The sequence below is a fragment of the Nannobrachium achirus genome (genome assembly GCF_963921795.1).
Source record: "Nannobrachium achirus genome assembly, chromosome: 21".
Classification (NCBI taxonomy): Eukaryota; Metazoa; Chordata; class Actinopteri; order Myctophiformes; family Myctophidae; genus Nannobrachium; species Nannobrachium achirus.
The window spans coordinates 16,432,518-16,451,389 of record NC_137828.1 but is presented as its reverse complement, the minus strand read 5'-3'; the positions used below and the strand labels follow the sequence as shown (position 1 = coordinate 16,451,389).

The 18,872-nt window shown below is 44.3% G+C and overlaps 1 protein-coding gene across 1 annotated transcript in view; it reads left to right on the top strand.

Moving 5' to 3' along the window:
* The window catches only part of hecw1a (HECT, C2 and WW domain containing E3 ubiquitin protein ligase 1a), a gene marked incomplete at both ends in the record, with an annotated part of 258,365 nt that overhangs the window by 119,425 nt on the left and 120,068 nt on the right, over positions 1-18,872 (top strand). The window contains 8 exons of the mRNA XM_080751651.1: positions 2,422-2,564; positions 5,316-5,416; positions 8,995-9,414; positions 10,670-10,905; positions 12,435-12,767; positions 14,201-14,302; positions 15,324-15,779; positions 16,294-16,444. Coding sequence (XP_080607777.1) covers positions 2,422-2,564; positions 5,316-5,416; positions 8,995-9,414; positions 10,670-10,905; positions 12,435-12,767; positions 14,201-14,302; positions 15,324-15,779; positions 16,294-16,444 — 1,942 coding nt within the window. The remainder of the gene's footprint in view (positions 1-2,421; positions 2,565-5,315; positions 5,417-8,994; positions 9,415-10,669; positions 10,906-12,434; positions 12,768-14,200; positions 14,303-15,323; positions 15,780-16,293; positions 16,445-18,872) is intronic.

Below are 18,872 nucleotides of genomic sequence, written 5' to 3'. Positions count from 1 at the left end.
TAGCATTACTGTCTCTGCCTTTCTGGAAACGGATCTCCATTTCATCTGTACTGTCCAACAAAAACTGTTTACGCCATAGACTAGGCTCTATATTACAAAAGCTAGTTTAACAATGGTGTGATATAATGACAATACTGTCATAGCGGACATGATTTATTGCTCAATTATCCATTACATCACACCTGCACACTGATCAAAATGCACTATAGCCAATACAAGGCCTATTTATTGCCTTAATTGGTTTTATTGTTATTTTTATGCATAATAGATGACATAAAGTGCTGGTCAAGGAATAAGCTGCATTCGCACTGGCAGCTACAAACGATACAAAACGTCGTATAGCGCAACATATTGCTGTCGAAGCATTGATCAACATGCTTAAAGGGATAGTTCACCCCCAAAATAACATTTCGTCTATCGATTGGAGACACAAAGGAGACTCCTTGTGTCTCTAAGTGGACGTTAACAAGCGTGAGTCCCAGCGAGGGAGAAAAAATATTAAGGAAAACAATTAAAGCCTGGGGTTAAAAACAACATGGAGTGGAAATGATTAAAGAACACATGGTCATTTTGTAGCTGCAGCTGAAGTCAGCTCAACCTGGATTGTAGATTTTGTAGTAGCTACTTATCGTCAATTATTACCCGGCTTGTTTGGATGCTTGATTCTGATTGGTCGAGCGCTGAAATCAGCGGTGAATTATGAGCGTATAATGACCGCTCCGCTCTATAATTCACGGCTGCCTAATCAACGGCTCAGAGCAGCTGCAGCATTCAGGCTGCACTGCGTGGATTTAGTGCCGTATCCAACATGGCAGCCATGTAAACAAACACACAGCGTCATTTACAACCAAACGTTGCTCTGAAGAATGTTTTAAAAAACATTTGAGGCGAGAAATAGACGACGCAGTAACCGAAAATGGATTCTATTTGATCAGCACTTCCTTGTTTTCCAAGGCGACCGTGTTGCACTCGGGGGGACGCACTTTCAGCCGTCTGTAAACAAGGAAATACTTTGTTTTGATTTTAGTTTTGAGTCAAATTATTAATTTTATTTATTAGCCGGGTAATAAGTGCTATAAGGTCTTGCTGCTTGGTCATTATGGCTTATATGGACACTTCGGGCTGATAATTCCCCTCGGCTCCGCCTCGGGGAGTTATTAGCCTGTCGTGTCCATATAAGCCATAATGACCGCGCAGCAAGACCTTATCGCATACTTAATGTCCACCCCCACCATGTCTCATGCATATGTAGGCCTATATATGTTGAAGTTTTCTTTTTTTTTATAAATCTTTAGGTACGTCTAAATTGTCGAATTAGCTGGTTCCCCACTGCGGTCGCTACTCGACCGAGGGAGTGTTACTTGTAGCTACAAGTGTCGGACGTCACATTGAAAATACGGTAAAAGGTAGCCAGTAGCTTTGCAGCCTGTCTGCCAGTGCGAATGCATTATGATGCATTCGCTTGATGTATTCTTTGTTGAGCGCCAGCGTCGTGTGCTGATCTTGGAGAGCCGTGGTCGCACGCAGAAAATGCGTGCGACCACGGCGCAAAAAAGATGTATGAATCAGTCTTTAAAAGTAGATATAACCCAATGACATCAGGCACGTGCACACATACAGTATACATCAAAGGGGGGCTTTTATATGTAAAAAGTGCCCTCTCCAGACCATAAATGCAGTTTTTACTATGGTGAAAGAAATGCAAATGCCCCTCTTTCCATGCCTGAAGGCAGCATTCAAGAGAATTGCCTTGTCCAACTTTTCCTGAACTTGAATGCAGGATCTTATGTTGAAAGAATTCCATGAAAATCCATATCTCCAGTATTGACTTGATTATGCTTGGTTCAGAGTGGTATCAAGTATGGAGAATAGCCAATCGAAAAAAGCTTTGGAGGTCTGCTATTTTCGATATTTTCACCAAAAGGCCCTTTTAGAAATGTAGGCCCCTGCCTCTCTAACATTCTCTGCACGTCCCTGCATTACATGATGATTGAGTAGGGCTGTCACGATATGACATTTTACATGACGATTAATTGTCACTCAAATAATTGTCGATTAACGATTTAATTGTGTTTTTGTTGTTGATAATTACATTTCTGTTTGGCTTTTAGGCTTTGAAGTTGTACATGGTAGATATGACACATAACCTAAATATACAAAGAAATTACTGACATATTTGACAACTTACTACTTAAAAAATAACCTTGATAGTGGAAATAGCCGTTCTACAAGCTCACAACGCGTCGCGATGCGACGTGATGTGAGCTTGTAGATCTGCTATTTCCACTATTTCGGACATTTTTCAACATTCACGATTATGACGATTATGACATAATAATTGCGATAATGTCAAATAATCACGATTAGACGATTATGTATGATCGAGGAACCCGTCTCTCCTCTCTCTGGTTGAACCTACAGAGGTTCACCTTTGTGTCTCTGCCCACCGACGTGCTGGAGATCGAGGTGAAGGACAAGTTTGCTAAGAGCCGTCCCATCATCAAGCGCTTCCTGGGGAAGCTCTCAGTGCCTGTTCAGAGACTGCTGGAGAAACATGCCATCGGGTATGAAGTCAACACACACACACACACACACACACACACACACACACACACACACACACACACACACGCAGGGGCGTCACACCAAATTCTGGGCCCTGGGTGGGTACAAGGATTCACTGCGGGCCCCCCATGAATGTTAACTATTGAGAAATAGCAGATATACAAGCTCACAGCGCGGCACCGAGTGCCGCGCTGCGAGCTTGTATATCTGCTATTTTTTGAAAAATCGTGAAAATGTGTGCAAGAAACCTATGTCAAGGACCCCCAAGATGATATGTATTTGGCCACGGACCCCGATCTCAAAATATTTAGTTCCAGGGACCCCCCCAGAAGCAAAATTTGAGTTAGAAATGTTCGCTTAAAAAATACTTATATTCAAAGATTTTCACACATTTTCACAACTTTTCAAAAATAGCAGATCTACAAGCTCACAGCGCGGCACTCGGTGCCGCGCTGTGAGCTTGTATATCTGCTATTTTTCAATAGATAAAGTTATTAGGGCCCCTCCACCTTGGGCCCCAGTAACTCACTCAGTCCCACTTTCCTACCCCTTGTGACGCCCCTGCGCACGTGCGCACACACACGCACAGTCGCACACACACTATCGTGCGTTATTTCGGCTATTTTCACTACTTCTAATTTATGGAATTTCTTAGACTTTTCTTTTACTTATTAACGAAATCATTGCATTTTTTTATAATCTAAAATCTCTTTTTGTGGAATGTTTTTTTTTTTTAATGTTTTGTAATAATAATAATGAAAAACTAAATGTAGGAAACCAAAAATAAAGGGACCCACAAAAATGTGTCCGCGACCCACAAATGGGTCCCATTGCTTGGGAACCAGTGACATGTACTCTACGCACACACGCACGCATGCACGCACGCACACACACAGAACAATAGAGGGTAGGCACGTGACATCATCATCATATCCGGAAGTTCTGCCGGAACGCCTACTGAGTGGCAAAAAAACTACTACTGGCCTTAACAGCCCATACATCCAAACATAAAAGTCCTACCTGATTGCATTCAACGAAGTTAAACGATGATAAACTCACTTTGCCACTCAATTTGCCACTCAATTTGCCATTCACTTTATGCATGCGCATACCCTTTATACCAGTGGTTCTCAACCTTTTCAGGCCGCGACCCCCAAAATAATCATATCTTAACTGGGGACCCCCTCATCCTGACGAGCACTAAGAGTTGAGGCCTTATTTATTTATTTTTTTAACAGAAAAATGGGTGATGCATATTGCACGCAATGTAACTTCAACTGGGGAGGAATAAGTCTTATGCCAGCACAAGCTTAATTTAATATAGCCTGCCCGTGACTGTGCTAATGGTTGCTTTTTAGAGGCAAACTGCGTTAATAAATCCAGCTAAATGTGTAACCAACCTCACAGAAAACCGTGTATCTCCATCCGTGTATCTCCGTTTTTTCATAAACGAATGCACTATTCTATACTTCACCATATCGTCACTGTCGTGCAGAAACCTTGTATCTCCAAGTTTCAAATTGTAAAAAAAAAAGAAAAAGTAAATTAAGCCCTGCTTCATCATACAAGACTGTCGCACAAAACTAGTGAATATAGCAGATCTACAAGTTGTAGATCAGCTATTTTCACTATTGTAAATCATTTTTAAAATGATAAATACAGTTTTGGACATAAAAGGTTTCCACCCGGGAACAATGATAATTCGTCACTGTCTGGCCAAAACCTCTTAAATCCATTTTTGAGGTTTTTGATTATTTTTTTTGGCATAAATCAGGGCTATTGAACACCCTTTACATCTGAGTGTTGGTTCAAATAATGTTGAACCATTGGAAAGTAGTAAAAAGTGCTTGGGACAAAACCTCCTAACTCCACACTTTCTGCCAAACCAGCCAACTACACCCGACTGGCCCTCTCTTTTTTTCATTGTGTGCTATTGAACACCCTTTATGTCTGTGTGTTGGTTAAAATAATATTGAACCAATGAAAAGTAGTAAAAAGCCCTTTGGTCAAATCCTCCTAACTCCACTTGAGCTCATTTTCCCGAAAATGAACATTTTGGACTTAGGAGGTTTCGGCCCAACAGCAGAGATATACGGGTACTGTATTCTGCTGCATGAACAAACTGGACTGTCTCCGGTCCCTTACTCCATGGGGTTTTCAAAGTGGGTGACGGGGCACCCTGGGGTGCCGCGACGGCAGTCCAGGGGTGCCGCGAGATGATTTGATAATATTTGGAATTTACTTGGACACTTGGACAAAATATTTAGTATCATGTAAAACTTGAAGTTATTTTCAGTCAGTTCTAACCAAAATGGCTATTATCTCAACGTTTTCCTCGCAACATAATCACTAAAATATTGTCACTGTCAGGCAGAAACCTCGTATCTCCAAGTTTCAAATGTGTACGTCTTTTGGTAAAGCCTATGCTTCATCATACAAGACCGTCGCACAAAACTAGTGAAAACAGCCTGTAGATCTTCTGTTTTCACTAGTTTAGTACATTTTATAGATGATAAATACAAAACGAACGGTTCTGGACATACAAGGTTTCCACCCGACAACGACGATATGCTATAAATATAAGGTGCTGGGAGTGAAAATTATAATGTAGGGGTGCCTCGGATTAAAGAAAATATTTATGGGGTGCCCTGAGACAAAAACGTTTGGGAACCCCTGCCTTACTCTGTCTGTCCCCATCCCCTGATCTGTCTGTCCCTGCCCTCATCCCTTCTCCTATTCCCCCGTCACAGAGACCGCTTGGTGAGTTACTCTCTGGGTCGCCGGCTGCCCACGGACCACGTCAGCGGTCAGCTGCAGTTCCGCTTTGAGCTGGCCTCCTCCATTCACCCAGGTAGAACCTCCATCCATCCTTCCATCCATCCATCCATCCATCCACCCAGGGGCGTCACAAGGGGGGAGTGGGACTGAGTTACTAGGGCCCAAGGTGGAGGGGCCTTCATTATTTTATACTTTAGCTATTGAAAAATAGCAGATCTACAAGCGCACAGTGTGGCTGCGAGCTTGTAGATCTGCTATTTCGTGAAAATGTGTGCAAATCTTTGAATATTTATTTTTTACACGAACATCAAATTTTGCTTCTGGGGGGGGGGGGGGTCCCTGGAACTAAATATTTTGAGATCATGGTCCGTGGCCAAATACATATCATTGTGGGGGTCCTTCACATGAAAAGGTTTGAGCACCACTGACATAGAAACATAGGTTTTTCAAAATGTTCAAACACATTTTCAAAAATAGCAGATCTGCAAGCTCGCAGCGCCGCCAGCTGTGAGCTTGTATATCTGCTATTTTTCAATAGTTAAAGCACAAAATAATGTGTAATAATGCGTTCCCAGTCTAAATTCCCTCCCCCTATGAAGAACATTCATGGGGGGCCCGCAGTGAAACTTTGTACCCAGGGCCCAGAATTTGTTGCGACACCCCTGCATTTGGGGATGTTGTTGTCTCCACCAGCCGAAGGCTGAGGGAGAGTATGTTTTCCCCTCCGTCCGTGTGTCCGTCCGTGCGTCCGTCCGTGCGTGCGTCCGTCCGTGTGTCCTCGCAGTTTGTGAGCACCTAATCTCAGTCGCCATTGGCCCGGTTGCTGCCAAAGTGAGCACACACATTCCCTGGATGCCAATCTAGAACCTCTGCCCTAAATTTTTCAAATGGGCCTTTTCTAGCGCCACCTAGTGGCCGATGTTCGCAAAACACATTTCTGTGCACTACTCTTACAGATTTTGTCCAAAAATCCTACAAATCGGTAGGCAGTATCTCGACAGTCATGTGATCGACACAAATCTGTCCGATTTTGCATATTGCATCCTGATTGGCTAAGATTGGCTTCCAAAGTTTGTAGGATTGAGCCGTTTTGAACAAAATGCCTCAAATCACAAACGCAAAGTGCAATTATCATGAAATCGTGCACACACGTTCCCACTAGGCCGAGGAAGAAATGCCACTTAATTTTTTTTAAATCAGCCTCATGGTGGCGCTATAACAGGCCGATTTGTGGTTTTACCTATAACTCCACCGATCAGTTTCAAACTTTGTAAGCGCACTCCCTAGAGGCTAAGGATAAACCTTTGCCCTGCATTTTTCACATCAGCCTTTTATAGCGCCACCTTTGGGCCGACATATGTAAAACACATTTTTGGATATTACTCCTTGAGATTTTATGCAAAAATCACGCAAATCGGTACACAGTATCTCTATAGTCATGTGATCAAGTCCGATCAGTCTGATATTTCATATTCCATCCTGATTGGCTAATATTAGCTTCCAAATTTTGCAGGATTGCTCCGCTTTTGAACAAAATGCCTCAAATCATCAACGCAGCTTGCGATTACCGTGAAATTTGCCACACATATTCCCACTAGGTCAAGGAACAAATGCTACCTTTTTCACATTGGCCTGTTATAGCGCCACCATTAGGTAGACTTTAGCAAAACACATTTTTGGAACACAATGCTTCAAATCATGCATGCAGCGTCCGATTGCCATGAAAGATCTAAGGTGAGGAACATATGCCACCCTTTTTACATTGGCCTATTATACAGTAACACCACCAGTACGCACGGCCTGGTGCTCGGAAGAGCACTGCTTCTAGTTGGGGTTTCATTTTGTTAGACATGAAGATGAGGCATCTTGTCAAAATCGTGATAACTTGGCTGCATTTGTTTGAGACATTTTGTTTAGTTATAACTCTGAGTATAGATTAAGCCTTTTATAATTAACTCATTTAACGCTGATCCCGAGTATACTCGTGAAAAATACTCGAGTATTTAGAGTGCCGATCCCGAGTATACTCGCGTAAAATACTGTATATAGAGTAACGCCGGCACCCTTACCCTACGGTCCGTTGGAAAGTCCTGGCACGATTGGACTCGCCGATTCATCATCATCACGGATCCACGTGCACAAAATAGTAATCCCTTAACATGGAGGCCGACGGTGGATCTCATCTTTAATGTCCATTTTCTCCAAACAACACTTTTAAAGCCAAGGATGGCATTAGATTCTCGCTACAATAACGTAATAACAAAGGCAACGATCGGCCATTTTAGCAACAGCATGGGGTGACGATCGCTTCCGTTGAATGACGTCATGACGTCAAACCGGAAGTGTTTACGCAATGGCCTTCTGGCCTTCAAAATAAGAGAATGGCAGCGTATGGAGGCTGCGAGAGGCACGCTGGACATTTAACCCGTTCATGTCTGGAGCACTAAATGGGTTAACACTTTATAAGCTTTATAGCAAACAGATCATGGATGAATTCACTCCCACGACTCGTAATAGGTTGGTGCGCCAATAAAAAAAACAGTTAAAACAAGGCAGGTCGAGTCAGTAGCAGCCTTGAGCCCCGCAAGGCACCTCTGAACAAGGCGTTAAATGAGCGAGTGCCTGTGCTGAGCAGTGTGATGTCCACAGCTGCTGACTCAGTGTTGTCCTAGTAGCATACTGATGGCCTTCCAATTGTAAATCATTATGTCTTCATTAACCAGGTCAGTGGCCTTGTGGTTAGAGTGTCCACCCCTAAGACTATGAGGCCAGGTCACACCAAAGACTATAAAAATGGCACTCAATAGCACCCTGCTTGGCACTCAGCATTCAAGGGTTGGAGTGGGGTTAGGGCGATGGTACGTTCATTAAACTGCCTCCCGCTACAGGAATGGGAGATGGGCAGGCTATGAGCTGCATTGCTCGCCAAGGTGTACTTACTTACTTACTTACTTACTTACTTACTTACCCGTACTTACTTCCTCATCAACAGGCGACATGACGGGTGAAGCGTCCGACGCTTGGTAAAACTCTTCATAGCTCGTCACCGTATTATGACCTGGGTGTCGCAAAATAGTTCCTGTAAAACCAGGCTTGCGACCCGTTAACCAAATCTGCTCGGTGTGATTAAATTATACAGTATGAGCTGCTAGCAACGAACTTGCTTCTTCAAAATACGAAAAATAACTGCTCTACACCACGCATTGTGTTGTGTGTGTTGGGTTTTAAACGAGGGATGTTCTTGTGTGAACCATGTATGTGGGTTAAAGGTGATACACCATGAAAATTCACTTTTCCTATTTTAAAACCTTTTTTTGGGGTCCCACTATAGCACCTTCACTCCTCACAAAGTCCCATTTCAGACCGTTGTGTCTTTCTCTGGTTTTGGGAAGGTGGAGCTTAAAAGCATCCCACGGGTTCTCAAAACAGGCTGTCCAGATTTGCTGCCGTTTGTGACGTCATAAACGGCCGTTTTTGAAGAAGACTGCAGCTGAAAATGCTCTGAGAGCCATTCAAAAATGAGAGGCTCTCTATTCAGGAGTGGTAATTTAGCCTCAAACCTTTTGAAAAACGTTTTTGGGACATAAACAATATGACATAAATACTTTTTAAATGCATGGTGTATCACCTTTAATATTGTACTCCTCTCAGATGATGAGGAGGTCTCTCTGGTCATGGAACCGGCGTGTCCTGTGCCGGAGGCCCAGCAGGGGGCGCTGCCGGACCCCGAAGACCCCCTGGACGACGACAACGACGACACGCTGAGCCTGGGACCCAACATGCCTGAGCTCCCTCTGGACGGAGACCCTGAAACGCCACAGACGCCCCCCGACGACCACCAACCCTCCGCCTCTGGCTCTCCGTCGTCCGGTGGTGACGTCCCCCCAAACCAAGAGGAGGGCCTCGGCACCGGGCAGGTGGAAGAGGAGGCCTCGATGGAAGCAGAAGAGGAGCATTCTCCTCCACGGGCGGCGGTGGAAGAAGAAGGGAGAACCGCAGAGGAGGAGGAGGAGAATGCGGTCAGGGAAGCCACGCATCCCAGCGACCCCCGGACGGACGCAGGGGAACCAGGTTATTAGAGTTAACGGAAAACTAACGAAATAACGAAGATATATATCGTTGTTGTCGGGTGAAAACCTTGTTGTGTCCAAAACCGTTCGTTTTGCGTTTATCATTTTAGAAATGATTTAAATTAGTGAAAACAGCCGATCTACAAGCACTTGTAGATGCTTGTAGATCTGCTGTTTTCACTACCTTTGTGCGATGAAGCGGGGCTTTGCTTTGCGAAATAAAACGTATACATTTGAAACTTGGAGATACAGGGTTTCTGCCCGACAGTGACGATATATTTCTTTCATATTTGTTTATTGAGTTTCTGTTAGCTGTCGAACCCCCCCCCCCCCCCCCCATTTTTTGGCAGCATAGCTGCTTTGACAATAGCAAGTACCAAAGAATACAGACATTACATTAAACAGCAACAGTAAAATGAAAATAAATAAAATAAACAAAAGACGACAAGCACACCACCAGTTTGACATGATTGCATGTTACAGGTCACCAGAGTCTTTTTCCTTGAACTGTCCAATAAGCTACACTGAAGCTCAGCCTATAGGGGTCCACTGCAATAACGAAGATTTTAAAAACCTTTTTGTTAACCGAACTAAATACAAACTAGAATAAAAAAGAAAAACGATAGCTAACTGAAACTGTGTTGTGTGTTCCCAAAACACACGAAAGCTAACTGAGATTATAGACGAAATGCCTGTCGTTTTAGTTTTTCTCGTTGATTTTCCAACAGTAACTGAATCTGTTTTTAACCCTTTGAGTGCCTATCCCGAACTAGTTCGGCTTTTTTGTCGGCTAGCGACGCAATCTGGAGTGCCGATCCCAAACTAGTTCGACTTCGGTGTTCGGCGTTACATAAACAACGTTGGTCCTTACCAAGGACGAAAGTCATCGCGCACGTCACGGCTTCGCAGGGCTTGCGCATATACAACGCTCATCTATGGGGCTTAGGCTGGCCACTCAGCAGGAGTTGGCACCATCTGGTGGTGGCACTAAATATGATGTATTTTGTTGACTTTTTATTACACCTTTTTGAATCCTGCACCTGAAAAATAATCCAAAGTATGAAAAAAAAAACACTAAAACGAATCCAAACTCAACTAAAACTAAAACTAAGCGTTGTCACAAATTAAAAACGAATAAAAACTAGCTAACCCGCTCTAAAAAAAAGAAGAATTAAAACCTAAGTCAAAATGAACTAAAAACTAAAAGTAATAACTATAATGACAAATCCAAAACTATTCTAACCTTGCATGGGAAGAGGAGGCCACGGCCGGAGTCCCGTGTGAGGAGGAGGTGGGAGAGGAAGGAGGCAGGGCTGACAGCGGGTTGGAGGAGGAGCAGGGAGAGCCTGGATCGCCGGCAGAGGAGGTGCCAGGAGTCCTGGAGGAGGAGAGAGCGGCGGCAGTGCACGCCGAGGAAGCCCGGGCGGTGAACCCCGACTCCCAAACACCACTGTCACTCGAAACAAAGTGCGAAGACGCGTCTCCTCCAGAGGTAGACCAGTCACACTCACAGTTATTACATGTCGGGATGGGATCGATAAGCGATAGTATCTTTTATCGTGATAAAAAACAGTCACGATAATGGTATCGTGGAGATTTAATTTATCGTGAATTCGTCCTCCGTCATGCACTGGGATCAATTCACCTTTTATTTGCCAAGCTGCATATCCGGTACCATTTATTTAAACCCTCTGTCGTAATTGCCGGACTATAAGTGGCGGCTTTTTTCCGGTGTTTTGAACCCTGCGGCTTATACAACGGTGCGGCTTATAGAGAGTTTTACAGCTAACGGCCAGTTAGTTATTTTTACTATGGTCTTTAACAAGTATTTATATATAGATTTTTACAGCTAACGGCCAGTTAGTTATTTTTACTATGGTCTTTAACAAGTATTTATATATAGATTTTTACAGCTAACGGCCACCAGGGCGCTCTAGCGGGAAGCAGGAAGGACACCTGCGGCTTATAGTCAGGTGCAGCTTATATATGTAAACATTTGTTTTTTGTTCTAAATTTAGCTGGTGCGGCTTATATCCAGGTGCGGCTTATAGTCCAGCAATTACGGTATACGTACTTGATACAGTCTTTTTTCACTCTCTACCAAATCTCTTTGCCAAAGAATATCTACAAGCTCTACAAGCTCAGAGCTTGTAGATCTGCTATTTTTTGGCAAATGTTCCGCCTCAGGATAATGGATGTTGAGGATATGTTGATTATCGGGATAATATCGTAAATCGTGATTTATTTGGTCACAATAATCGTGGTATGACATTTTCATATTGTCCCATCCCTAATTACATAATCGCCTAATTGCGATTTCGTTTTCCATGTTGAAAAAGGATCATACGTGTTCAAACATTTTCCCAAAATAGCTGAAATAGATGATCTACAAGCTTACTGTTTTACATTTTTGTCTAATAAAATATTCAATCAATTTGTCTTAGTAATGTATTTGTATGCATTATTTGTCATATCTTCCCATGTGATGATTCCCTGTACAATTTGTGATTACGAAGCATGAAAACCGAAATCGAAATTGTATTCATATGTTCCAAATGTTCAATTCCAACAACACAATTGACACATTTGTTGCAATCAATTAAATCTCTTTGAAGGTCCAAGATGCCATGGTCTCCATAGACTTCCATGTAATTCCATGTGCACGGATCATGCACTCCCATGCCTAGATCATGCACCACGTGTGTGCACACTGTTCACAGCTTTCAAACAAAGAAATCCGCTTGGAAATCCGTTCTGGCATTCATGAGATATCAGCCATTATGTTTTTACATTATGTAAACAAACATGGCTGCCATGTTTGAAAGATGGGGTTTGTTATGGGGGTTAAACATGCAATTTCGCGATCATGCCTAGTACATTTTTGGAGGTCCAAAAAATCATTTTTCTTCAAAAACGGCCCAAACTCGGGGAAACTCTGGGTTGGCACCATATGTGTGAAATTGTTAATCGCAATTATTTGTGTGGCAATTAACCGTCAACTCAAATGTATAATCGTGACAGCCCCGTGCCGACGGATCCCGTGAGACTGACGTGGAGGGCGGCGCCATGGAGGTGGTGGTTGTGGGGGAAGCGGGCGAGGAGGCCAGCGGCTGCCCCTGCCACCCCGCGCCCCTCCGCACCCCCACCATGCGGGACCACCCCCACCACCACCACGCCCCCGGCGGTCTGCAGCGCAAGACCCGCCCCTGCTCGCTGCCCGTGTCGGAGCTGGAGACGGTGATCGCCTCGGCGTGCGGCGAGCCCGAGACGCCGCGCTCCCACTACATCCGCATCCACCACCTGCTCCACAGCCTGCCGTCCGCCCACAACATGGCCGAAGGAGGAGACCAGGAGGTAGGGATGGGACGATAAGCAATGCCAGTAAGACTCCACCCAGAACTCATGTGCGATTCCAAATCAGGCGGTATGCATAGGGGCAACGGTGGCCGGAGATATGAGTAGGGTAAAAGTGTGACGTGACGGACAGACTGACAGACAGACAGACTGACTGACAGCTGGTGGATGTTTTGATAGTAACTATAGTAACTGACGGTCGCAATTATCGCTTATCACAATAAGAAAACACTCACGATAATCGTATCGTGGAGATTAAATGTATCGTCCTCCGTCATTCACTGGGATCAATTCACCTTTTATTTGCCGAGCTGCATATCCGGTACCATTTAAACCCTCTATTGGTAAAATGTACTTATAATATTCGTTCCGGTACTTGATACAGTCTTTTTTTCACTCTACCAAATGTCTTTGCCAAAAAAGAACCCATCTACAAGCTCACAATGCGTCGCATTGCGTCGCGACACGTTGCGACACGCTGCGACTCGTTGTAAGCTTGTAGACCGGCAATTATTTTGGCAAATGTTCCGCCCCGGGATAATGGATGTTGGGGATCTTTTGATTATCGCAATAATATCGTAAATCCAGTGATGTTTTTGACAGCAAATCTTTATTTTGTTTTAGTCATAGTCTTTTGAATAACATGTCTTTTAGTTTTAGTCAATTTAGTCACCTGAAAAGTATTAGTTTTAGTCTAATTTTAGTCGACTAAATATAAGATTTTAGGCAACTAAATCTACAGTTGATTTAGTCAACTAAAATGTATTTTGGCAGGCCTTGATGACATATTGTAATGGCTGATTTTACACTTGGTTGCGTGTTGAAAATAGCCGATCTACAAGCTCTTGTAGATCTGCTATTTTCTGCATGCAACACCTGAGAGCAACCAAACATAAAATGGCTCTCTTCTCCACTAGTCCTCCCTAACGTGTTAGTCTAGTTTTTTGAGCGGTGGTCACAACGCTCCTATACGTGGCCGTGTGTGTGGGTCTGTCTGTCTGTCTGTCTGTCTGTCTGTCTGTCTGTCTCCGTGTCCGTAGCCTGCAGTAACCTTTTCTGACCACACATGTTAAGGGAGGGGCGCTGTTGCACACACACACACACACACACACACACACACACACACCACCGCTCAGTTCACACAAGTGTGATTTTTATTTTGTTGACGAAATTGTCAATATATTTAGTCTTAGTTTTAGTCAACACAGCTTAGTTTTTATTTTGTTTTTATTTTGTTTTCGTCAGTGAAGAAAACACAGTCGACAATCATTTTTCGTCATAGTTTTAGTCGACAAAATCAACACTGCGAAAATCGCGATTTCTTTAGTCGCAACAATCGTGACATGACATGATCATATGGTCCCATCCCCTACCAGGAGATGGAGGAGGAGGAGGGGGCCGCCTCGCCCACCTCCACCACCACCATAGCCCAGGACACCACCCTCACCTCCCTCTCGCCCACCACGCTCAAACCCACCAAGGACGGAGAGGAAGAGGAGGACGAGGACGAGGACACCACGCAGTCACCTTCCCAGGTACGCACATATCATTCTCTTTTTGTTGAACCCATTCAGAACGGGTACACATTATTGTGTATCATTATTTTATGCTTTAACTATTGAAACATAGCAGATATACAAGCTCAAAGGTGCCGCGCTGCAAGCTTGTAGATCTGCTATTTTAGAAAAATCATGAAAATTAGAATTTTGACCCGACTCTATAAGTGTCTTTTGAATCCTTCTAAGATTTTTTGAAAAACCTATGTTTCTATGTCAGCAATCTAAAAAATACATATATTCAAAGATTTGCTCACATTTTCACAACTTTTTCAAAAAATCTACTTCCTTCATTCCCTTTAGAATGCCTCCCTCATACCCAAGGTTATAGATACCATCTCTGAGAGGATATTTGCATGTAGCTTGAGGGGTTGCAGCTGGTGAATGCTGGTGGATCTCAGGGACATGCTGGGCCCCTGATTCAGCCCGGGAAAAAGAGTTGTAGAGGCCCTTATTGCGCTGCTATAGAGAGAGATCTCTCTCTATAGCGCTGCTGCTACTCAAAGATTTGCCATTTCAGATCATGACAAGTGACAAGCCAGTGGGCCAATTACATGAGTTATATGTTGTCGTTGTCGGGTGGAAACCTTGTATGTCCAAAACCGTTTGTTTTGTATTTGTATCATTTAAAAAATGATTTAAACTAGTGAAAACAGCAGTTCTACAATCACACAAAAGTGCGACGGCCTTGTATGATGAAGCAGGGCTTTGCTTTGCGAAAAAATTTACAAATTTGAAACTTGGAGATACAAGGTTTCTGCCCGACAGTGACGATTTACTTTGTTGGCCGCCCAGCCCCCAAAATGGAACGAAGGCCGGTACCAGCCTGCATGTCTGTATTGTGTACACAGGCCGACATTAAAAAAAAACAAATCCTAATGGCCTGGACCTGGACCGGCCGGGAATGAACTGGCTGTTCGGGAGTTGGCCCGCTTTTCCCAGTGGCCAGCACGTCCTTGGTGGATCTTCTCACACTGGTGGTGTTTCCACTCCTCTCCAGGTGCCGGAGTGCCCGGGCCCCTGCTGCCGGCGCACGCTTCCCCGCAGCCTCTCCATCGAACGGCTGTCCGAGCTCAACCAGCTCCTGGAGGGCGACACGCTGGTGGGGGAGGGGAGGGGGGTAGGAGGAGGAGGAGGAGGAGGCGGCAGGAGGAGCGACGAAGGGGACGGCGGCAGCAGCGGAGGAGTGTGCGGACGTAGGCCCGGCGGCAGCGGCAGCGCGTCCAGAGCGCTCGGCGGCGGCGGTGGGGAGGGCAGCGAGTGCGAGCTGTGCGCCGCCGACCGCTCCTGCTACAGCACGTCGTGCTACAGCACCTCCTGCTACAGCACCTCCTGCTACAGCACCTCGGGAGGGGGCCAGGACTCGGGGCGGGACCGCGTCTGCAGCAGCCACACCACGCGCCTCTCGTCGGTGGACAGCGCCCGCCTCTCCGAGAGCACGGTCTTCTCCTCCCAGGTAGGGGCGGGCGATATATGGTACGATACAATATTGCGATGTTTTCCCAAGCTGTATGACGATACACAATATTTTTATCCCACGATTTTGTAACCCATTTTCACCCAGTGCCAACTGCGCGTTATTGGAAATCACACCACAGCTCCAGGCAAACCCCGCCCATTTTGATTGGTTACGCACATTTATTGATAGACCAGTGTAGCTATATGGAAATGAGAAGTAATTAACCCCCCCTTTTAATTTTTTCTTCTTAAAAATGCTAAAAACTATGGACAAGTAGGTAGTATCGATACAATCGATTCTTTGCACTGCCGATTCGATGCGATAAGAAATAAAACGATACGATTCGATTTTTAGCTGTTTTCATTTCGATATACTTCGATTTTTTTAAGTTAAAAACGATATTTCGATACAGTTACTATATCGTTACACCCCTATAGTACGGGTCCATTTGGTTTCATTTGTATACCGTCATACTGTCATTTATCACCATGTCGCCCACCCCTCCTCCCAGGACGAGGAGGACGAGGAGAACAACAGCGCCTTCGAGTCCCTGGCCGACCCGCTCCTCAGCCCGGACGGAGAGAGGAGGGCGGGGAGGTGCAGAGACGGGGGGAGAGGAGGAGAGGCCGAGGCGGCAGGGCCCAGCGAGAGGAGCGGCGCAGGTAAGGGCTGGTTTGGTTGACCGGCGGCAGGCACGCGCACACATAGACATCAAAGGGGGCTTAAGCCCCTGCCCTTTTATCCGTAAAACAGGTGCCCTCTCCGGACCATGAATGCAGTTTTCACGATGGTGAAAGAAATGCAAACGCCCTCTTTCCGTGCCATACCTGAAGGCGGCATTCAAGAATTGCCATAGCATCTTATGTTGAAAGGATCGTCCTCCTCTCTTTGTAGAGATCAAGCATCGAAAATAGCCCACCTCTACGCGTTGTGAGCTTGGAGGTCTGCTATTTTCGATATTTTCACCAAAAGGCACTTTTAGGAATTTCGGCCCCTGCCTCTCTAACATTCTCTGCACGTCGCTGTTGACCGAACCCCCCCAACCAAGGTTACACTCGCTAGTTTCGGCTTCGGATGTCGTCCAGATGCTTCCGGACAAGTCTCACCAGACTTTGGAAATTAGGGTTAATTGTCCGTTTGGTGCATTTTATACATCGGTATTAAATGCATGATATACTGTAATGCAGTTACAAGAAAGGACGCACATCAGAGAGAAAGGTAATTACTCAGCAGGGCTTGTCTCTCTCGTTGTTTATTCAACAAAACAGTTTCCTGTGCTTTTTCACCTTGAGAAAAATGCTAGACATAACAAATTAGATTTAATGTAGTTTTTTGTTTTGTTTTTCCTTTGCTTTCTTAAAGGACAACTTTGTTTTTTTACAGCAAGGGTTCATATTTTAGATTGTAATTAGAGAAAAGAAAAGATGAGTGTTAAAATGTTTTCATTTACTGCTTTCTATTGTTTTAGACATTTTAGTATTTTGATTTCAGTGGTTGGGGGCATGCGTACAAGTGGCTAAATATGTCTTTTTAGACACAATAAGCCTGCAATTTCTTTGTTACTATTTACACCAGCCTCCATAAGTCACATTTGCCCATGAAAGATTGCAGTGCATCTTAGGAATGGGCTTATTGTGTCTAAAACTACATATTTAGCCACTTCCATGCATGCCCCCAGGTTGGGTCGGGTCATGCATGCAAATCAAAATAATTAAATTCACTAAAATGTTAGGAAGAAGTAAATGAAAACATTTCAACACTCATCTTTTCTTTTCTCTAATGACTATCTAAAATATGAACCCTTGTTGTAAAAAAAACAAAGTTGTCCTTTAAAACATCATCGCAATTTGCATTAACAGACTGGACGGCAACGTATCTACAGTATATTGAGCTAAACGTAATGAAATGTCTGTGAACGTGGTTGTGTCTGCACGCTGCTGCATGCGCAATGAAGTGTGTTATCATTATTCATTACGCTTAATGTGGATAGACAGACATCCAAAAGCTCACTAGCTGTCACTCAAAACAATTATCCTCCCCTGACACACACTCACAGAAAACAGACGTAACCGGCACGCAAACCTTGTTTTCAGACAATGTACCGGTATAGGGCCCCTGAAGTGAATTACAAGCAATAATCCTGCACGTTATAGCAAATGTATGTGTGTGTGTGTGTGTGTGTGTGTGTGTGTGTGTGTGTGTGTGTGTGTGTGTGTGTGTGTGTGTGTGTGTGTGTGTGTGTGTGTGTGTGTGTGTGTGTGTGTGTGTGTGTGTGTGCGTGCATGCGTGTGTGAACTTCAACCAGCTGTAAAATAATTTCTAACTTTCTAGCAGTTTCTCCTGGAAATCTTTACTAAGTGGGAACAGATGGATCGGATGCAGATTTATGAGATGTTTGACATAATAATCTCTTCATGAAGACCTTAATTGATCCCTCGTAATGTCACTCTCCAAAAAAAAAAGAAAAAAACGCAGCAGTGTGCAACCAGCTTAAACAGTTATTTTCAATCTGGCCTAATGGAAACATATATTCTCTCAAGTTTTCCTCGTGACATACTGTATCTAAAGTGGGAAGGATTTACATGTTTACGTACCATAATATCGTCGTTGTCGGGTGGAAACCTTGTATGTCCAAAACCGTTCTTTTTTTATCATTTAAAAAGATGAACTAAACTAGTGAAAACAGCAGATCTACAAGCACACAACGCCTCGCGGTGCGAGGCGTTGTGTGCTTGTAGACCTGCTGTTTTCACTAGATCTGCTGTTTTCACTACTCTTGTGCGACGGCCTTGTCTGATGAAGCAGGGCTTTAACAACTTGGGGGGCCAAACTCGCTCAGTAACGAGATACGGCCACTGGAGGTTGCTGTGCCAAAACTAAGTTGTCTCGTCCCTCAACGAGACAAAGGGTTAACTTGGTTACGTGCAGCTGCATCCGTCCTGTGTACCCTGTGAAAGACCCTGGTCCATACGTCATACCGTGGCTCGCACAGAAACAAAATGGAGGATCTAGGCTGCATACACTTCTATTCTAGGCTGAAACATAAAAACAGCTTTATCTATGAATAAGGTGCAAAGAACGCCAGGGAAG